Source organism: Ambystoma mexicanum, chromosome 6p (genome assembly GCF_040938575.1).
Source record: "Ambystoma mexicanum isolate Mex_15411 chromosome 6p, UKY_AmexF1_1, whole genome shotgun sequence".
Lineage (NCBI taxonomy): Eukaryota > Metazoa > Chordata > Amphibia > Caudata > Ambystomatidae > Ambystoma > Ambystoma mexicanum.
In genome coordinates, this window is record NC_090935.1 from 909,010,138 (window position 1) to 909,033,383 (window position 23,246).

Sequence of the window (23,246 nt, forward strand, 5' to 3'; positions counted from 1 at the left end):
TCTGAAGCTCCTCCCAGTTTCCCAGAGCCATCTGAGACTTCAGCTTTCCTCCCGGCTGAATGGCAGCAATTCGCTCTCTCAACTTCAATTCGCTCCCTCAACTTCAATTCCTCCCTGCCCCGCTCCCTCTTTCTTTCTTCTTGCGCCCATCTCTATGAGCACGCCTCTGATCGTGGCCTTAAATGCATCCCACACTCCCTGGACATTCACCTCCCCTGTGTCATTAAGCTGGAAATATTCATTAATTGAACCCAACAGAGATTCCTTAAGCTCCTTATCTTGCAGCAGCGTATCATTGCATATCCACCGAGACCTAGCCGGCGTCATCGGGGGAATCCCCAACGTGGCCCAAACTAGATCATGGTCGGACCACGGGACAACCTCCACACCAAAGTTCGAGATACTATCCCGAAGCGTAGAGTCCACCAAGACAAGATCTATCCTCAAGAAAGCCCTGTGTACCGCTGAGTAAAAAGTGAAGAAGGGGTCGTGGGTCCCCTCGACGGAATGCACATCCACCAAACCCAGCACCTCATTAGACCGCCGAAAATGAGTCCGCCAACTTCCTCTGAACCCGCTGGTCGGAGCAAGGAGAAAGGGACTTCCTATCCGGCGAGAGAACCATGTTAAAATCCCCGCCCACTATCAGTACACCCTCCGCAAAGCCCAAATAGTCTCCTCCACCTTTTCCCAAAAGAGATCCTGCGCCTCATTTGGGGCATAAACCCCTACCAGGGTAAACAACCTGCCTTTGACTGACCCCTTAACGATAATGTAGCGCCCCTCAGGGTCGGACTTATGAGCCTTTGTGACAAAAAGAGCCTTGGGGGAGACCAACACAGCAACACCCCGCTTCTGCGCCACATATGGGGAGTGGAACAAATACTGGATAGCTTTAGATCGAAGCAGCGGTTCCTTCCCTCTCACCCAGTGTGTTTCCTGGACAAAAAAGAAGTGCAGCTTAAGCCTGGAGAGTTCCCTCGCCACCAGGGACCTTTTCGTAGGAGAATTTGCACCCCCATCCCTAAACTGGAAACAAGCCCCAAACACCCCCGCCTGTACTCACCACCCTCCCGACCCCATGACCTCCACATAAGCTTGGAACAAAGCAAAGAACAATCAGTCCAGGGGGCAGCTATGACCAGAGCAAGACCAACCAGATGGCCCCACAAATCCCCCCTCAACAACCAGCACAAAAGACTACACCAACAAAGTCAGGGCATCGGCTGTTTCGGGGAAGGAGGCGCCACCTTCCTGAACCTCCTGTGTCCCCGCACCCAGCGCCGACCCACAAATTCCAAAGGGCCATGGCGATCTCCATCCAACCCCTTCCCCCTCCCCCTCCCTGCATCGTCCTTAGAAGAGGGGGGTCTCCCAACAGCTCATGAGAGACTCACTGAATGTCAGTTTCTGAGGAGGGACTATTTGTAGCCATCCAGTTCAAAGGCAAGTGAAAACGGATGTCCCCATTAATAGCGGACCCCCTTTGACTGCAACCACCCCGTCAGAGGTCCACAAAGGCGCCGTCGAGCAAGGGTGAGTGCCGAAAGATCCTGATAGATTTTAATTTAAGCGCCTTTCCAGTCGATGGGACCCTTCCTGCGTGCTAAATCCAAGATCTTGGCTTTTTCAGCATAATAGTGAAATTTCAAAATGACTGTACGGGGCTCACCCGCACGTCCCCCAGCTCTATGGGCCCCGTCAATTGTGGGTTTGCTAGTATTTTCACCATCAAAGAGGCTACTCACAATCGCCTTGACCCCTTTCACAATGTCCGCCTGAGACTCCCCCTCTAGTTCCGGCATACCAAAAAACCTCAGATTTGAGCGCTGTTCCCTATTTTCTAAGTCGTCCAGCTTGAGGGTGACCTTCTCCTCCCACCTCTCAAGCTCAGCCAACCTCATATCAAATTGCGTCTAAAAAAGGTCTGCCTTGGACTGGTTGGCCTCAAGTGCCTGAACACGATCTTCCACTGCGTCAACCTTCTTATCCTGAGAGTCCAGGCGTTTGTTGACATCCGCTCTAAAGCCTCGTATCTCCTCCAGGAGGGCTGCCATGTTGCGGCCCACTGACAGGGCCTCCGACGCCTCCAACTGGGCCCCAGCCTGCATGGCGGCCTCCTCCCCCTTCTCTGCCACTACTCTCCGATATTTTTGTAGGGCCCACGCCCAGTCCATCCAGGGGGGGGGGGGATCAAGGGAGTACCCCAGGCAACAAAGGAGAAGGGGAAAAGGAAGGGAAAAAATAAATAAATAAATAAAAAGGGGGGGGCCTCCTGGGGCTGTTGTGCTAGGGTCCCCGGCCTGGCAGGCCTCTCCCCACCACCTACTCAGTCACGCCAGGAACGAGGTTCAGGCCCCTGGGACAAAGGCGCACGCAGCTCAGCGCACCTCCACAACGCGTATCCACACCAGGGTCCAACAGCTGTACAGTCCAAAAAAACTCTCCGGGGGTAAGGGGGAATACGCACCCCCTCTCCAGCCTCCACCAAGAGCGGCTAGCCGACTCGCCGAGCCAACTCACCGGGCAATAATGATGATCATACCAAGGCTCAACTCACCGCCACGGCCCGGATCGAGCCTCCAGGACGCCTCCGCCCGCTCCAACAGGACACTGCCAAAAATCACAGGGAGCCTCCCCGAACTCTCTAGGGGGTTCGCCGCACCCGAGCCCTCACCCAGGCCCAGCGGCCCGCTCCAACCTTCACCGCTCCCGAGCCCCAAGGGAACGGGGAGGGAATCGCCGTTGCGGGTTCCTCCGATCTGGTCCTGGCCGCGGGCACAGCTCCTGCCGAGCACCAGCCGCACTGGAGCTCTCACCTGGGCTCGAGAGGCAGCTCTACCATCCTGCCTCACACACTTCCTGGGGGGTGCAGGGAGGCAGCCTCCGCTCCGACAACAAAGCTCTTGTCCTGCAGTCCGGCCCAAGAGCACACCCCCGAAGCTGCCCCTCCCCCACCGCAGGGCCAACGTCTCCCGCGCGGCAGGGCCCGCATGGGAAGACAGCAGGCCACACACGTCTCGAGCACGAATACTGCTGAAACACAGTCTAAGGCCTCGGAACTCCGGAGCCGCACTCCGCCGACTCGCCCCAGGTTCAGCCTGCCTTCATGGGGGTCGGAGTCCAACTTCAACGGGGCTGGGGTGCTCAAATCCCAAAGTTTTAGCGCCCCGGGACGGAGACCCACCGAGAGAAGTCTGCACATCTCGGCGCCCCCTGGTGGCTCCCCAAATGGGGATTTTAAGGACCAAAAAGGCGGAAGCAGCAATGCTCCGGGTGAGGCAAAAGTTTTATGCGAAGGCCAATAGAGCAGACTCACTCCTAGCTCGCCTTCTGAGGGGACAAAGGGAGCAGAATGTTATAACAGCCATCAAGGACGAGAGGGGAGAGAGAATCACCCGGACCGAAGAGATAAAGGGGAGACTAGTTGAATTCTATGAAGCGCTGTATACTTCACCGGGCCCACAGCTTCGTCCGCAGAGAGAGTTCTTGTGGGCCCTGCCTCTAACATTACTATCTCGGGAGGAAGGTGAGGATCTGGGCCGACCGATTACGGAGGACGAGGTGAGAGCCACCATTACGTCACTCCCCTGTAACAAAGCTCCGGGACCGAATGGTTACGCAGCTGCCTTTTATAAAACCTACTCCCACTTATTGGTCCTGCACTTAACAGAATTATTCAATACGTTTGGGGCTGGGAGCAGAATGACCCCTTCTATGGAGGAAGCCAAAATTACGCTTATCCATAAAGTGGGAAAAGACCCGGAAGAATGTACTTCCTATCGTCCTATCGCCCTTATAAACAGAGGCAAACATTTTCACTAAAATACTGGGCGAAGCGCCTAGAAAAGCATCTACTCTCGCTGATCCACCAAGACAAGGAAGGGTTTGTGATGGGAAGGCAGACTGCCGACAATATCAGGCGGGTGGCTCATTTGGTGAAGTCACGGAAAACGACCACTTCGGCGATCCTTCTAGCGATTGACACCGAAAAGGCGGTCGATCGGGTGGAGTGGTTGTTTTTATTTCAGGTTATGGAAAAGATGGGCCTGGGGACGGGTTTCATAAATATGGTCACTGCAAACTATAAGAATCCCACATCGCGTATTTTAATGGACAAATGTCTCACCCATTCAGTCTGAAGCGGGGGACGAAACAGTGGTGCCCCTTTCACCGTTGCTTTATGCAATATACTTGGAGCCCCTTCTCCTGGCAATACGAGAGGCAGACAACATTCAGGGTATACCATTTGGGCGGAGCCAGCATAAAGTGGCGGCATTTGCCGATGACATGCTGCTCACATTGACAAACCCAATGGAGTCCATCAAGGCAAGCATAAAATTACTGACCAAATTTGGGGAACTATCGGGTTTCCGAGTTAACTTTCAGAAATCAGAATTAATGAACCTGTCCCTAGGGGAGCATGAAGTAGAGGGGACGAAGGCAATTTCCCCGTTCAAGTGGAGTTCGGCTGGGTTGCGATATTTGGGGGTCAGGATAACCCCCTTGCTGGCAGGCTGGTACGAAGCGAACTATGAGCCCATGTTATCGTCAATTGAAAAAGATCTAAGGAATTGGGGCGCCCTAAGGATATCCTGCTTGGGAAGAGGGGCAGTTCTTAAAATGGTGGTTCTCCCCCGTGTACTTTATTTCCGGCTATTCTTCTACCTGTTCCGGCGAGCTTTTTTAAGGAACTAGATCGGGCGGTCAAGGAGTTTGTCTGCGAGGGCAAGAGGCCGCGCCTGTCTAGGCGACTACTTACAGCGTCTGGGAGAAGGGCGTTCTGGCTTTACCCGACTTCTGCCGTTACTATGAAGCTGCACAGCTTAGGGTAATTAAGGAATGGTTCTCGGAGGATTACCTTAAGCATTGGGTGAAAATGGACAGAGCAGTAGCTCGACATCATCTGGGGGAAGTACTGTGGCTTCCACGAAGGCTGAGACCGCCTCACCTTTACTTGAGTGCTATTACGAAGGGAGCTGTAGGGAGCTGTGGACAGCTGGGACAGGGCGGTGGAGAAGCGGGGGATCATGACCTTCCCATCGCCGTTTACCCCCATATTCAATAACGGGAACTTCAACCCGGGGATGGAAAAAGGGGCGTTCCTGAAGTGGGAGAGGGGGGGGGGATGTAGGACACTGAGAGACATGTTTCGTGGAGGTGAAAACATGGTGGGCGAGGGAGAGAGGCACCGATACTTCCAGATTAGGCACTGGATTATGTCAGTGGAGGTAAGGAAGGCAGCTACACATGACCTAACGCAGTTTCAACGGTTTCTTCTAACACACGAAGGATCGAAAGGGTTAATTTCAGACCTCTACAGGCAGCCAGAGAGTGCCGGCCTGGAAATCACCTGGGCGTACATGAGGGAATGGGAACAACCACCGGGGGCTAGAATGGAAAGAGAGGACTGGGAGAGGTTATGGAAGTTGGTACCGAAGGTGGCAAAAGCAACCCAGTTGCAGGAGGCCTTGTATAAGTATATTTACGGCTGGCACTACACCCCAGCCCGCCTACATGCGATGTACCCGGCAACCTCGGGGGAGTGTTGGAGGGGCTGTGGGGCAGAAGGTACAGCAACTCATATTTTATTTGGTGGGACTGCCCTATTATCCGGCCTTTCTAGCGCGATATCACACGGGCCCTGTCTCAGGCATTGGGGGAGGGAGCCAGCCAGGATCCCCGGGAGATTCTATTGGGGAAGAGAGCACAGGGGGGCAAAGGGGAGAGGCGAGGGAGTATTAAGGCGAAAGTGATTTTCACTCTGGCTGCGATGGCCCTTATTGCGCAGAGGTGGAAGAGTCCAACGATCCTGACCGAGCAAGACTGGTTAAGGAAAATGTGGGATATAGGGCCTCATTGCGAGGCAGGCGCTCCCGTAATGAAGGGTGCCTGTACGGGCCTGGCACCCTTCATTAAGGGACGCCCTATTACGAGGTTCCCTTTGCGGGACCCGGTGAGGATGCCTGGTAAAACCAAGCGTCCTTAGCGGGTCCCGCGAGAGAACCAGGGAGCTAATAACGGGTCTGTTATTAACGGGCCCGTTATTAGCTCCCTCCCCATTCCTATTGAGCCCTATGGGGGCTCAAATGGGAATGGGGATGGGTTTTTCCAATGAGGACTTACCGGGTCCTCTAAGGTTGGAATAGCCCGGTAAGTCCTCATTGGAGGAACCAGGTACTGGAACCCGGTATGGAGGCAGCCATGCCTTATTAAGGGCATGGCTACCTCCATACTCGTAATGAGGCCCATAGTCTCAATGGAATGGGCAACGTATGCGGCCAACAATAAGTTGGAGAATTTCTCAGCGGACTGCGGAGAGACATTGGCCTATTTGAAAGGGGAATTTAGGGAACAGTGGTTCCCTCAAAGACTCAAGCTGTTGGACATCCACGGGTAAGCTGCTGGAAGGGGAAAGTACGGGAGGGAAGGACCATTGGCGCTTTGGTAGAAGCTGTGGGGGGGATGCAGGGGGGTTCTTAGTTTGATGTTGTCTTGATCTGTTTTTTTTCGGTTCCATGTAATAATGTCGCCACAAAAATATCGCCATGCAAAAATATTGCCGAAAAATGGCCATTTTTTGTGGCGACATTATTGCATGGAACATGCGGGGGACACCCCCGCAACCCCCAAACTTTTTTTTTGCCCCTGTCCCCATATATATGGTCACCCAAATAATATCGCCATGACATTTTCCCGGCGATATTATTTACGGCGACCATATATATGGCGATATTATTACCTGATACCTTTTTTTCTTATGATGAAAATAATAAAAAGAAATTAAAAATAAAAAAGTATAAGTTGTGCCAACCACCAACATCCATGGTGCCTCTGAAGCAGCCAAATATATGAACGGATGCATATGGACTTAACGTTGGCGTGACTCCGGCACAGAGTATGTGTGCCCACTGCCGTAATTAAGGCGAAGTGTGATATATGAGGAAGACAGAGATTCAGATGATCAGACCCGGAACATGCGAGAACCATTTAGTGTTCCCCCATACACAGCGACAGCCATATTAATTTCAGAAAGACTAGGTTTTAAAATAAACTCAAGTGGAATGAGGTGTCTAGAAAAAAAGGAAGTGGAGTAATAACAGAACACTAGCACCTACCAACCCCCAGCACAAAGATATCCATATGAATATCAACTTACTGAACAGGTTTAACAGTTTTTCACAAGGCTTAATTTCTATGCAAAAATGTCCAAAAACAAAAAGAAGTTGCATGAATCTAATCGAATAAACAAATCTAAAGTCCTTACAATCAATTTAAAAGCATGTATCTAAAACGAAAACATGCATCAAGCCTAGTTTTGTAAAGCCAGCAGGCAGAATACCTGCAAAAGCCAGGCAGGAGTACATTATTGCATAACAATTGGCCTTGCACATTTTTAAGCTTTGAGGAAACTAGAAAATGTAGCTTGGAGATGCTGGAAGTCCCTGGAGTATGAGGCTTCTGTATCCTGAAGTGCTGACAGAAGATAGCTCAACTTTCTACATCCTCCCACTCATTTTCTCAATTTTTGACATATTAGCCCAATGTTTTGAAAGAGGGCGTATTTTTTCACCTATGCTTGTGCAGCATTCCAAAATCATTTTTTAAAGCTTAACATTGGTTGGAAGTGAGAGATGCACTAATTTGGAGCAGTAGCCAAAGGCACCAGACCGGATGATGTTCTTTGGGTCCAGAAAACATAGCCTCTGTTTTTAGATTTAGGCCAGCTCCAATCACCAGATTTCCCATGGGATATAAAAAGCAATTTATAGCACCTTTTAAGTGAAAGAAAATTCAATTAAAAAGACCACAACATCATTGAGGGTCAACCAGTCACTTCAAAACCTGTCAATAATAAAGAATGCTGTGTTGCATGTTTGTAGGGCTCCATGCTGCTATCTGCATTATCAGCATGATCCACCAGCACATAGACACCAATGCCACAACTGACAGCACACTACACATCCCATCTGGCAAAAGCACCACAACTTTCAAGACAATCACTATGCAAAACCTTACTTCTATCCTAGAATCCCTCAAGGACACATCGTACATGGACAACATTCACTTGGTCTCCTGTGACAAATAGAAGGAATGTGTCCCTCCTCCCCAAGGGGGAGGCTCACCCTTTGAGGCTAGGGCGGTGAGCCCCCTTTGCAAGACCCTCTGGAGGATTGGGCAAGTGGGACCTTACTGGGAGAGACTCATCCCTTAGGGGACAAGGACTCCCATTCCAAGGAGGCGGAGCTAGAGAGAGACGCGGAGGCCGCAACGTTCAGAACTGCTCTCAACGTGAGAAGCAAACACTGAAGAGTCGGCGGGTGCAGATCTGAGAAGCAGAGGAAACAGGAAGACAATATCCGGTGGTGGCGTGACCACGGGAAAGTTGTAGTGGCCGTGATGCCCGAATAATGATGGCGATACCACAACACTGAAAAGTCAGCTAAGGGTCCGGTTGCCAGAAGGGATACCGAGACACAGAGAGAGCGAGATAGAGTGGAAAGAAAAAGGTGCTACTGAGAGCAAACCAAGAGAGAAACAAGGTCCCAGGCAACTACAGGCCCTGGGGATGTTCCTATGCAATATTGGAGGCAACTGGGAGAATAGGAGGACCGGGAGGCCACCAAGGACTGGTTATATAATCCAAGAGACCCGTCCCAGTATAAATGACGAAACCTTAACAGAAAGGTTGATGAACTTGAACTGTAGGATTGAAAGCAAAATTCATTCCACAACCAACACAGAGAGAGATCAGTAAAAGTCGGTTAAAACAAAAGAGGGGAAGGTACCCTGTCATTCAAGAAGCACACAGCAGAACATTTCAGAGAGAGAATACTATGAAACAAAGACAAGAGAAGTTTATAGGATAAGAGACACAAGAACCACCAAAGCAGAAAAGGGTAAACTATAATTACATAGGAAGCAAAGTACAAACAACACTACCCAGGGCCCCTTTACCTGGATCAAAGGAAACGACAGATCAAGAAAAGAATAATGGAAAGCAATCCCTAAGTAAGACGGAAAAGACAAAAGCCTTGAAAGAGAGTTAGAAGAATTGATACAGAAGGTGCCCAGAGAGTAGAGAGCATCTGAAAATTGTATATTACCAAGAAAGTAAAAGAAAACTAACACAGGAAGTAACCATCAGGAGAAGGGAGTCATTCTCCTCACCTTAGTTTGTTAAAATAATGGTAGGATGGAGGTGTGGCCAAGATGGCGCAGATCTAATACGTGCGGTTCCTGACCCTTTCCGTCGATTGGCCCAACTGATGTCAATTAAGGGGATCATACACCTTCCCTTCTAGGTGAAGCTCATCCGCAGAACTCGAGAAGGCTATGGGGACCATTAAGCTGCATACTGAGACTCGATGCTGAGAGATGAGACGCTGATCCGGTTGGGAAACCAGAAAGGCCTAGCAAGACAAGATGTCAGTCACTGGGGATCTCGCGCGCTCGACCCATCACAGCAGCTGGTCGGTGTTGTGAGAAACCTGAAGGTGTCTCACCCGCTAGTCCCCGGGGATCTGTCATCCCGGTGGCCAGGACACAGCCTTTGCTTTTGGATCCAGTTCCTGGGGGTGGACCAGTGCGGGAGGATCACCTGGGTGAGGGGTCCTCAGGGAGTGGAAGTGGGACACTGGATGGCGAGATGTGGTATTTCTTCCCTGTAACACCTTTACCCCATCCTACCAGGCAGGATACTTAGGAATTCAAACCCCTCCCCTTTCCCAACACGAACACTTTCTCACAGACAACTCACAGTGAGAGAAAACGGACTAATACCCGAGCCGTATACCTGACCTGTCCCAATACAATTGTCAGGCAGGGTGAGGCAATTACTGATCATTACACACACCTGACTTCCATCACACTTCCCCACACGGATAAAAGGCGGAGCACGAGAGCACAATCTGAGCAAGACAAAGCACAAGAGGAAGCAGTGGTTCCAAGGTGGCAGTTTAACACGAGGCTAAAGACGGCAAAACAGAAAGCATAGCTAGTGAAGTCCTGCACAGCTGGTGAGTTGGGGAGACTGATAATAGACCGGTCTGTGTTTAAGCCAAGGTTGCAAGCAGCAACATTGTATAATCAAATCTATAGAGAACAGTGTATGAAGCATATGTGGCAAGCGACGCAAACACAATTAATCAGCGGATGAGTGATTGAACTTTGAAGCCAAGATACGATACCGTAGACAGAGTAGTCCGGCACCACGTGAGTGCTCTTTCGAAAGTCTCAGTTAGGTATCCAGCTGAGAGGTGGCAAATCTGAAGAGTGATAGAGAATTGTGAAAACAAAGTCGTCCTGCAACCGGTCAAGCAAAACCCAGTGCACATTCAAAAGTCTTCGATAGTTGATGAAATCGTAAACGAAGTTGGTCCGAGCCTAGCAGAGGGAGATCAGCTAAAAGCTTTTTTGGGTAAAGCAAGTTTGTTTAAAAGTTATGAACATTGTGTTAAAAGTGATCTGAGCCTGACTGAGGGTGATCCGAGATCTGAGCCCGTCCGAGGGAGGATGCCAGATCTGAGCCTAACCGAGGGGGATCCGGGGTGAACCGCGAGTCACCCGGGAAAGAGTAACCTACAAGGAATTAGACACATAACTAATGTACGATAACTAATGTACAAACATTGTGGTGAAAGGATCTGAGCCCGCCTGAGGGGGATCCAAGGTGAATAGCAAACTTGAGTACTTGTGATACTCTGAAAGAAGAAAGGAACTGGTTGTTTGTTTTTCGCATCAGGCACTCTGAATGAAGACACTTTGAAAGGCAAAAAGACTTCTGCACAGAAGGCCCTGATGCTAATGCTTGAACTGTATCCTCATGCCAGAGAAGGCATAGGCTGTGTTAAGCTCAAGTGTACCACCTTGTCCCGTACTGAAAACGTGGGGAAGGGTGGCCAACGGTCTAAACATCCTGACATATCATTTTGTGAACACTTCTTTCTTTTTCGTAACATTGTTTCCCACACTATTTGAATTTGTATTTAGGGGTAGGGATTGGCAATAGGTTTATTAGTATATGTCCTTTTACTTTGTCGAGACACTACGAGGACTGCATTATTATTATTATTTTGATGGTCATAGCTTACTCCCATCTGTAGATTTAGAATTAGATAGGAGTTTTTCTAACCCTTTTTGAAGTACAATAAACACCCTTGAACTGTGATCACTTGTGTCTGTCTTTCTGTTGATAACACAACTTCCTTACAGTGTCCAGGTATTAAGTCAAGAACGTGCCGCTGTGCGATATAGAAAACCATTGGGTGGCTCCCATGTGAAATCCTTAAGAGGGGAGAGCCGAAAGGCCTGTAGAGGAAAGTGCGTTGCGGCTGGGCTGGACCGTCTTGTCTGTCGCCTGGCACCCGGACACCAGTGCTGCTTAGGGACTGCCCGGCGGGGGAGGCAGAGGATTCAGCCAGGGAGAGAGCCACAGAGCCAGCCCATGTAGTGCGCCCCTGCAACCCTCGACTTTGGTGAAAGGTGGCTGAAAGCTCAGCGATTACAAGACCGCCTGGCGATCTGCATTTCAGTGGCTGACGGCCTGGGCAATACCAACGAGTCTCCCTCACATAGATAACTCAATTAGAGTTGGATCAGTGGAGGGCCCGTAATCTCATCGTCCCAACACTCTGAAGCCCTAACATTTCATGGGCTGGTGGACCCCAGAGAACATTACACAATAGACCTGGGCACAATGGCACTTATATTGAGAGAGGGGCTGGTTCTGGACCCAGCAGTTCCGAGCACGTAAATGAGGACAAGCAGTGAGGCAAGTGTCTCTCTCAGGTATCTTTCAAGCCCCTCTCGCCACCCCCCTTGGAGCGGTGGAGCTATGCTACTCCAAAATACAATCATACCTGTCACCTCCAACTAAAAGGCCCCTGCAACCTGATGTTAGGGAGGACAACATGACACAGGCCACACAACATCCATCAGGCCCACCATTTCTCACTACTGAATTTCTCACCCGCTCATTAGACTCTATGAAACGGGACATTAAGGATTCTCTACACTCTGAAATAGCAGAACTCCTCAAAGAGATGGTAGAATCTGTCGGTGAAATCAGAAAGGAGGTAGGGGCATTGGAAGACAGAGTTTATCTCAACAAATGCTCCCTTACCGTCCTCGGAGTAGAGAGGTACATGGTACAGTGGCTGTCCTCCGAGGCAACAAGGAATCATTGAAAACCAAATGTGATCACCTGGATAACGAGGAAAGGAGGGAGAATAGGCGTATCACATTTTTCCTAGAGGGGCGGAAGGGAGATAACATTGAAGATTGTTTCTGCCAACTGTTTACGCAAATTATGATCGAATGCCCCCAGGATAGCATCAAGATTGATAGGTCACCCCCCAGAGGAGATGTCCTTAAATTCCAGGACTACAAGATCAAAGAAACAATCCTGGGCGTAGCAAGGAGGGCCGGTCACATTCAATCCCATAACTGAGGTCCAAATCTTTGAAGATGTCTCCCAACCCACGCTGTTAAAGAGGAGATTGCTGAAACCAGTCATGGAGGAGCTTCGATGCCAGGACACGAGATGCAAATGGCATACCCCTCTGGTCTCCAATTGAAACTGAAAGATAAGGTACACATGATCTTCACACTGGAAGAGGGAGCAAAGTTGTTGAACAATCAGAAATAGAGGAAGCAGTGTCCCGGCCTGATCCTTCTGAAGAAAGGTGCTCAAGTTCGAGACCCTCGAGTACGGTTCAAAACGTTAAAAAAAGGGTGGACCATTGACACATCATCTGCCAGACCCTTTATTCTCATACATCCTTTGGGAAGGATCTATGAGGAGGATCCCCCAAGGTACTAATTAAGTTTACCGTGGTTCTATTTGTTGGTTTCTCCGAGTTCTGGTTATTGATATGTAAGCTCGCTGTTGAGTTTGTATCTTCGACTTAAGATGGGTCGGCCTGAGGGAGAGGGGATTGACTTCATAGCAAGTATTCAGCGGCATAGAAGCTATATTGGGGTATAACCAGGAGTAACATGTTGCTTTATTTATGTGACTGATAGATATGTTCAACTGATGCAGTCTGGAGGGAAGGTTCTGTATGGATCTGTTGAGTTGATGGGGCAAGTCAGCAGGGATAAGGGGGATACCCTGACGGTAGAATATAACACTAGGGGTAGAGGGAAGCAGCTCCACCAAGATGGGGATTAATGTAGGAACATTAAATGCACAAGGCCTTAAAACCCCCAAACAAACTTACCTGGCTATTTGGAGAACTCAAACGTATACAACTTTACATAGTAGCTCTTCAGGAAACACCCCGGCTTTGTAAATATTATTGTAGACCCTGTAACAGAAACAACCCGCACCAATTCCACTCGTCGGCAAATGGTAAACAAGAAGGAGTGGCTCTTCTGTTACACAAATATCTAGGCTTCTCACATATCAAGACAGTACATATGTCATGGTGGTGGGAGAAATACAGGGCAGGCAGCTAACTAGTCTCTCATTCTATGCACCAAACACATTGCAAGAATCATTCATGCTTCAGGTCCTAGAACTACTGGGAAAGAAAGCGCAAGGGGATATCATTTTTTTTAGGAGATATGAACCTGGTCGTGGATGGATCATTAGACACGTCGGCACATACCACCAATTCCACTACGGGGCAACCTCACAAAAATTGAGGCACCGAATACATGACTTCAACTTAATTCATATATGGCGAACTACCATCCCACCGTCACTGCCTACACATATACCTCTCATGTTTATGTCGGCCTCACGGATCGACTATATATTTATGACTTCCAATGTGGCCCAACTCGTAAAGTCGACAGATATAGAACCCATGGCCCTGACCGATCAGGGCGGCGCTGGTGGGGCTCAGAGATTGGGTGGGTCACCCCAAAAAATACTAAATGGAGGCTGCCCCAGGACTTTTGAGAGACCCGGTATGCTTGGAAGGGCTGAAAAAGGTGATCTGCGGTTATTTAAGGAATACCAAACCTGCCGACATGTCCTTTAATACCATCTGGGATGCTCTCAAGGCGGTGGCCAGGGGGAATATTATAGCAAACGCAGCAGCAATGAAACGTAAGACGACAAGAGGAACAACGGTTTATACAGTACGTTAAACTGGCAGATAGGACTTATAGCGAAACACCTTCCAGGCGCCACGTTAGAACACTTACCATGACAAAGAACCAATTAAAATTACTTAGGACACAAAGGGCGGAACGTACCCTGCTCAGGCTGCGACATCAATTCTATGAGCAGGGGAACGTTCCGGGAAGGCTGTTGGCTCGCCTTGTCAGACAATAGACTGATTGCTCATCCATACATATAGTGTCACAGCCATGGTAAGGAATGGGATGAGGAAGGGAAAAAAAGGGGAATTATGCTACCCATTTTATTTAAAAATTGTATACATCAAGCGAACCCTGTCAGACGGACCAAATCTCTTATCTAAACGAGGAAGAGATGCAACGAATATCGGATATTGATAGAGATCGCCTGGACACCCCGATAGACCCTTTGGAAGTGCTCCAGGCTATACAATCTTTGAAGACAAACAAATCTTCAGGACAGCTTCAAGACTGCCTTTTAAAAATCACTTAATCCAATCCTGGCGGATGTTTTCAATTCAATTATGACTGGGGAAAGCCTCAATGAAAGAGGCACAAGTGATTTTAATACCGAAGCCAGAAAAGGATCCCAAACAGTGTTCCTCCTACAGGCCCAAAGCCCCATTGAATCTAAATCCTCACATCCAGACTCGAAAGACTTATGCTGTCTCTTATAGATCCAGATCAATCAGGATTTATATGGGGAAGAAGCACAGCAGGAGCCAATTATCCTGTTCTCTTGAGGGACATTAGAAAAGACCTCGATCGGTGGAATGCCCTTCATCTCTCCTGGTTTGGAAAAATGGCAGTTGTTTTGATGAACATCCAACCTCGACATATCTTTTTCAGGCGGTCCCCATTCCGGACCCCAATAACACCATTGGGAGGTGGGACTCAATGCTACTACACTTCCTTTGGAAGGGAGGATCGCTGAGAGTCAACAAACACACCCTATACACTGCCAAGGTTCAAGGGTTGGGGGAGTGAATTACTATAGACATTTCAGATTAGACCAATCATCAACTGGGTGCAAAGGGCCTCCAGAAAGATTTGGGCAACGACGGAACAGGCAGTGGCAGGGCACAATCTGTGGAGCCAACCCAGGGAACAGAGTCTCTACGTGAACCCTATAACTAGAGCATCCCTGGAGGCCTGGTATAGTGCGAGCGGTTATGGGGTTTCATATGCTTTCCTCCCCCCTTTACTCCAGTCATACAGAACAATGACTTTAGTCTGGCTAAAGCTGACAAGGGATTCACCCAGTGGCTGGATAAGGGGGTGATCAAGGTGGGGAAGGTTTTTTTTAAAGGAAAGATCAGAACATTTGATGACTGTAAAGCCACACTTGGCTTAGAGAAGCCTGACTGTTTCAGCTACTTGCAGGACAGACAATGGGTCCTTCACCCTACTAATGTGACCTTGGTAACCAGGGAGTTACTCCTTTTGAGATGCTTTTTCGAGAGGCAGCTGAATCCAAGGGATTAATTTCCAGCCTATATAAATTCATTAACTCCCATGTCACGACTGAACGCAGATCATACTGTGGAGGATGGGAGAGAAAGTTGGGCCAGGCAGTTTCCCCAGAGGATTGGGACAAGATCTACAGGGGCACTGCATCCACCCTTGCCTAGCAGAAACGCAATCTAAAATATTGACCAAGTGGTATTAATTCCCCACCCAACTTGACCGTAGCCACCCTAATAACTCTAAATTGTGTTGGCGAGGATGTGGTCTTTACACAATCTGCCCAGAGATACACGACTTCAGACTGGAGATTAGGTTTAAGCTTAAGGAGATAATTGGGGTAAAAATACCAAGTAATGCTTTGTTGTGCATCCTAGGTCATAATTTCTGCTTGGAACAAGGTTGCACATAAACTGACCTTAAACTACTGACTCATATTTTATTGGCAGCCAAGCTTTCCATTCTCCAGTTCTGGAGGAGATTGACACCACCTTCTATAAACATAAGGCTGGATAAAGTTTGGTCTTTTTTAGCAATGGAAAAAATCACTGCCAATATGAGGGACACTCTGCTTCCCTTCATGACCATCTGGACATCTTATTTTGAACTATATGCAAAAAGACTTAAACGCATTAACTAGCCCAGTGCGACAGAGCTTTGAACCTGGTGGACTTACCCTGAATAGGTTGTTTACGCTAGAATGTATATGTTATTCAAGACCTTTAGTAGAACATGACTAATGTTAAGATAGTGCTCCTGCGGGGGTTTAAAATACTTTCATGGAAATGACTGGTTTGATTTCCTGGTGTCTAGCCGGAATGTGTCAAGATAATGAAAACCCAATAAAATGCTACATTTAAAAAAACGAAAACAAAAATAGTGGTCGGGTCAGTTAGTATTCGTTTTGGACAGCAGACTTATTCATTTGGACTTTCCCCGATGACTGACAAGCACCTTGGTTATTTACATAGGTAGGGTAATCCCACAAAGCAATAAGGAAAGCTAGGCTTTATTCTTTAATAAATAATTTTTGAAAATGTCATCTTGTCCACGTCCTCCTTCTGACCCACCACACTCCGTGGTTGATCAAACATGAGCCTAAAAGAGTGTGAAGGTCCACAGGCACATGGTTGCTCACATGCCCAAGAACAAGACCAGCGATGGGTAACGGAAGATACTTTTCCACTCTGGCTCCTAGGGCTTGGAATTCCCTGCCTTTAAAGCATTGGCAGGAAAACAACTCGCTTCAATTATCCGGAGCGGTTGGAATCCTCCCTTTTTGAATAAGCTCTTAGCTTAGCTGTTCCTTTCTTCTTGTTGTCCTGTCCTTTATGTTTTATGCCTTGAGTCTGCATGCACGCCCTGAACCCTGCAGGTTTTTGGCACATTATAAATAAATAAGGAAGACACAAACGGCCTGGTACCAGCTTTCTCGCTTGCAGAAAATCAAGCCCTTCCTCCCAGAAAACCACTTCTGATCTGCTCTCCACACCTTGGTCTTCTCCCAAGCGGACAGCAGCAATGCCCTTCTCGAAGGCCTTCCAGCGACTATACTGGCACCCCCCTGAGATGTGTGTAACATGCTGCAGCACAACTCAAAGGATTCTGCTAATTCAAACATATCACCACGAACATCAAACTGCACGGGCTCCCACTGCAAGCCGGTATCATCTTCAAATACTGCTGCATCATCTATATGGCCCTGAAGTTCCCAAGCAGCCTCACTGAGAAACTCTGCATCTCTGGAGGCCTACGATCCACCAGAAGAAGTTAGGAAAATCGTGCAGGAAGTAAAGAACCAGAAGTGTGGTTGTGAGAGTGAAAGGTGTGTTTTAAGTACAAGGTGGGTGGAGTAGTACTAGTATTAGTGGTAGTGTGGAGGAAGGAGTAGTAGTGTGGGGGGGAGGAAGTAGTAGTGTCAAGAAAGTATTAGTAACATTGAAGGGTTGAGGAAGCAGTAGAAGGAGATACAGACAGACAGGGGTAGAGAGGAGGAAAGATGCAGGGAGGAGTGAAGGTGGGTAAAGTTGGGAGGATGGGAGTAGAGAGGTGAATAGGACACAGACAGGGAGTGGAAAATGTGGGTGTGATAGGAAAAAGACAGCGTCAAGCAGAGTGTCGGAAAGGCACATGCCCAGATCCTCTGGTAGCTACTAACAAAATGGTAGTGTAGCGCTAAATTAGAAAGTCCCTGAAGGAGTATAGATACACAAGGTGACTGCCTTTTAGGTTTTCCCAGTCAGCTAACCTGGGGCTAGGGATGCCTGGGTTAGGGTGGCCAGAGAGCGAGAGGGGAGACAGCCCTACCACCCTGCTGAATCAATTAATAAAAACGATTGAACCATCTCTGGAAGTTGGAGTATTCTTTGAGCCATCTGTGACAGACTTTAAAATATAGTGCCCTAAGCAACAGCCAGGGAAGAAAACCCTATGTGCGCCACCAGAGCAGCCACTGAAGACACTGGGCTCCTACCAGAAAAGTGAGCATGCTCAGGGCTCTGGCCAGAACCAGCTCATAACACAGGGCAAGTCCTGGCACCAAACAGCTGGCCAGTCTCACAAAGCACATCTACATACTCCCTGAAGAACAGGAAAGTCAGTGTGAGGTACAAGGTGGCAGAATGTGAAAAAATTGCTTTTCAGTGAGTAAACACGCAAGTCTCCCTGTTATTCAGCCTCCATTTGGCCACGCCCCCCATCTCCACTGTTGATCTCTTTGTTCCTTCATTCGATCATTCATCTTTACATTCATGAATTATGCAAATAATATACAAATCATACTAGAAAAAATCTCTTTTTTCCAACTAACAAGTACATAGCCTTCATTGTAAGAATACTGGTCCTTAACAGATGGTGTAAACATTTCCAAAAACTAAATGCGTTATAACATTTGCAAACCAGTTTGAGAGTATGCCAAACGTACAGCCTTTTGCACTTTCTCTATGCCCAAACCTAGCCTAGGGCATTACACATCTTCACATTCTGATAAATAGCAAATTCTCCCTTGCTACCTGGTTGCCCAGAGAGATATACCACTGCTTTGACATCTTGATCATCCGCAGACACTTGCAGCCTTCAAAGCTGTGCTTCTGTCCCAATGCTTTGATGGCACAGGTAAATCTATATCAATGTTTACAGCAGGCGATGTACTGCTGAATCCCAAAGAAGGGCAGAGTTTTTGCAAAACTGCAGATTGTACGTCTCATGTTAGGAATTTTTGCCAATTTCTTTATTAAAACATCAGTGATAAAATATAGGTATACAAACTGACAAACCTATCTCAAACGTGCTGGCCAAGAGCCATCTGATTCAAAACTTAGTTCACATACCAAGGGTTTCTAGGCTATAATTCTGCACCAATGTTTTCTAGGTTATCACTGTTTATCATGGTTTCTTAACTGACATGTTAAAAAAAACACTGAACCTGGAAATGTATCTATCCCTGCCAGTGCCATTAAACCGTGTGTAAACCTTAGCCCCCTTCGTCAAAAGTATCCCCAATGCTCCCTACGATGGTGTGGTTCCTGCTGCTTACAAGACCACGGTTATTAAACCGGCTATAGAAGCAAATCATGAGCCTTCTTTGCTGACGAACTGAAAAACAATTACCATTTTCCTTTGTTGACTACCAATATTTTAGAAAAGGTATTGATCATAGAACTCTAAAACCATTGGCATTTCCACTTATTAAGTATGGAATGAGAAGAGGAAAAGGGAATGAGCCAGCTTCTCTGGCAGAGTAAGTTGTATTTTTGTTTACCACCGATGCAGAAGACACTGTGCTTCCAAGTCCTATAAGCTCTCTCGCTACTGCCTTCAATATGGTCGGAAGCAACATTTTATTATCTGGGGCTAGATTTAGGTGAATTTTGCTCAGGGGAAACTGTGCTTAGTACCAAACCCCTCATCACACTGGTAACAGACACAAAATATTCAAATAATATCAACCATTTATAAAGTTCAGCATCTTATGAGCACATCAAACTTACCTTTTTGATCGCTATATCTAAATCTCTCCAAGGCAATATTAACGGCTATTTTAACTTCTTCATCCACCCGGATGTCCTTCAATCCTTTAGCTCTTCCAGAACCAGAAGGACCTGCCTGGGTACTGCTCGGCCTGGGGGAAACACTGCTAGGCCGCGACATTGTGGCTAAACAAGAACAGAGCAAGTTACATATTAAACTTGGTTTCGTGGATTCAATTTCAAATAAGTGATCCCAGCATATACTTCAGCTGATAACATGAATGAAAGCAGCTGGCTTGTACCTCATCCCAACCTGCATTTTTCACAAATATAGGTTAGGATAACGATCCCTCTACTTACTTGTCCAACAAGGGAGTTTCTCACCCACAAACCTGTTTTTTCCCCTATTCCTTTCTTCCTGCGCCCACAATCCTTTACCCCCTTACCACAAAAACCCTTAAATCTTCAACATAGCAATCAGTAATGTTAACCAATGAAACGGTTAAGTAACATGTGCCTGAAATACAATTTGCTAACATTATGGCAGGAGAAAATGCTGCATAGCGATAACACAGTGCCTTCCAAGTTAGGCAATAAAAATAGTCATTTAACTAGAATTCAAGGGCTGGAGGCGAAACCATTGGCCTGGGAATTTTATTGGCAACGATTGGAGGGTATCATATGGAAAAAGGTTTTGGGTTTTCCTCAGAGCCTCCTTATAGTAAGCATACGCTACTAGCTGGGTCTCAGGTCCCTAAAAACACAGGTCAATTGGAAGCTCATTGTTTTGTATTGTCAGATAGTGGCCCCTCAGGCGGATTTGCTATATGAAGATCTGCAAGTTCATTTGAACCTACCACAATCGCCCCTTTTAAGTCATTTACAGAAATTAGTATTGGGAGCTCTTACAGACGTTAACAGTGATGTGGCGACCCTCATTGCTAACCCAATGAAGACCAAAGGGGACTTAATGCGGATGGACTGGATCCATACCATAGACCTGATGCAGAAACTCACTTTGGCAAGATCACTTTGCTCCTTTGATAAAAGAAAAGGGGGTTTCTCCTGAGATATCTGAGAAAGTTCCTGGATCCCAAAGGAAGATACACATTTCTAAGATTCCGATTGAACCTGATATACACGGGAGAGGTATTGTCTTGTTGGGCATGTGGTAACGAAGCAAAACAACTGTGTAAAATCTGTGAAGATCCTCAAAAGCAGTCCCTCAAACATCGTATGATGGAATGCGAGGGCACCTGGGGAAGTAAGAAAAAGGTGCTTTCGTCAATTGGTTGAAACTGAGGATCGCCTACTCTCTGAAATGTTTTGGGATAGGCTCATAACGGGTCAGGAAACAGCTCTTACCGTTAATGTACTGCGGGGATCTGAAATGGAGCACTCTTCTTGCAAAACAATTTGTGTTAAAGGGTTTTTCACTATATTGTACATTGAGTTGAGGAATGCTTTTTTCCCCGTTATTTTCCGTCCTTAGATCTTCTTCCCTTTCCTTCCTAAGTTTTTTATCAAAGGAATTGCTTTTATGAAATGATTAGGTTGTTTTAGGAATTTTCTAAAAGTATGTATTTTTTATTACTAGGTATAGATTGGTTTTATTTCTTTTCTTTTTTTCTCTTATATTTATGTTTTTTACATGATCTTTGTGTAAAAAATATCCACTTTTCAGTTGTAACACATAAAAAAAATTCTAATAATTCAAGGGCTCATTACAGTTAAGTGTGCTAAGTGATTTTAAGCTGTATTACAAAAAAAATATATTCAGTTTAAAATAAATTGGCCTGCGGAATAGTTTGCATGGAATGCAGGCCTTGGATGGCGACTTTGTCCAATGAACCATAAATCTGGCTTTCAATTAGTTGCTAAAATAACATGAAACATTTTTTCAAACTTACTGGGGCACAATTTCAGACAGTTTTTTCCCCAAATTCAAGAGCATATAACGTACAACAGTTATGTGTGCACAAGGTGTGCTTTATTTTTTTTTTTATTGCATTTGGTTTATCAAATAACCTTTACAATGTAAGTACATAAAATTAAGAAAATATAATATCACATTCAGTTTACAGTTTTTTCCATAAAACCGAATTAAACATATACAGATTTCTTTATAAACCCAATTATTCTATAAAAAAAACTATTTATGGAGAAGCATAGCATAAAATTAAGTTTTTGATCAAAGCAAAACAAGCATTTCCTCAAAATAATACAGAATTATTTCACATTCTCTCAGAATTGCAACATAGACTCAATAGATTTTCGTCATTCATATAGTGTCTAATAATAGTTGTACTTTGATTACCTCAAGGATATTAGTTAACCTAATAACTAGGTGTGCTTTCTAAAAATGCATTTCTCAACACTGATCGAAACTTGCACATTATGGGGCTCATGCTCAATGGGGTCTTAAAGTTAAAGTTAATGGAAGGAGTAAAAGCCGTTCATATGGCTTTTACACCTTCCATTAATGTTACCTCCCATTTTCGATCATTTGTATGGCTGAGTATAGGGGAGGAATGCAACTTGCGTTTCAGCCATCTCATTCCTCTCTGCCATACAAATGCTCCAGCATTTGCTAAGGCATGGATTTTCATGCCAGCACAAATACTGGAGATCCCTATGGGGGCTGTCTGCTTTATGCACAAGCATAAAGCAGACAGACCCCATAGGGATCCATTGTAAAAATACAATACAAATAAACGCTGTCCAAAATGCGAGCATGTTGGGCAGGGTTTATTTGTAACTGTGTGCTGTGCTCACAATCACAAGAAAACGCTGCCTGGCATACCAGCATGCCAGGCAGCGTTTACTCACTTTGGACTGCGCAGTGCCAATGTGAAGGGAAAAAAGCGGCATACATGTTTGTATGCTGTCTTTTGCTCTTTACATTTCCACCCTGCAGTGCAAATTATCAAAATTTGGCAGCGGGGACCCGCTTATGTGAAAGTGTAAACGTAACATAAATTACTAATGTAATGACAATGAGTCCCTATGTGTTTAACCTGCTCCCAGATTCATGATTCTTTAGATAAAGTGGGAAGTACAGAGTTAATGAGGGGTGAGTGGGCACTGCTTTCTTTAAATATTTTCTAGTAGTTCCAAGTAACCATAGACTTCAATTTAGGTATATTTTGTGGGGTGCTGCTAATCCTTCATCAGGGCATTATCTAATCCTTTTTTCCACTATACATCATATGCAACATGATCACAATTAGTATTACTTGAGTCCATGTGTTAACATAACGACAGGGTACCGACAAGGGAGAAACGCACACCATGTAGAGAGACATATAAAGAAACAAAATACATGGCATCTGTTGGTCGCTTTTATTTATTCTCTTATATGTACTAACAAACCCATTTCCATAATGCTCTGCCAACCAACTCTTAATACTTTACTTTCCATCGCTACAAAATGCAGTGTGTGCCGTTTTAGTGATGGCTATTTATCTTCGTTGAAACGCTAAGGCATGTCTACCTCCACCAGCAACGGTTAGTTAGTGCTTTGCTATAGTTAAAGCGTACGTTTCAAATCTATGGATATAATTAATCATAAATGTGGCTCACACTATCTGCTAGTAGTGACCATGTCCACCTGGTGTCTTCCTGGTTGCCGCTCTTTTTCCCCACTTAGCAAGCCCCGCCCACCTGTTGTCTTCCTGGTTGCCGCTCTTTTTCCCCTACAAGGAGCCCTCCAGCCTTTTTTCC

The 23,246-nt window shown here is 46.5% G+C and overlaps 1 protein-coding gene across 4 annotated transcripts in view; it reads right to left on the reverse strand.

Annotated features, from left to right (window-relative positions):
- The window catches only part of YTHDC2 (YTH N6-methyladenosine RNA binding protein C2), a 2,707,399-nt gene that overhangs the window by 2,572,629 nt on the left and 111,524 nt on the right, over positions 1-23,246 (reverse strand). For all 4 annotated transcript variants that reach the window (XM_069625524.1, XM_069625523.1, XM_069625522.1 and 1 more), the window contains exon 2: positions 19,545-19,709. In XM_069625524.1, coding sequence (XP_069481625.1) covers positions 19,545-19,704 — 160 coding nt within the window. In that variant the 5' untranslated portion in view covers positions 19,705-19,709. The remainder of the gene's footprint in view (positions 1-19,544; positions 19,710-23,246) is intronic.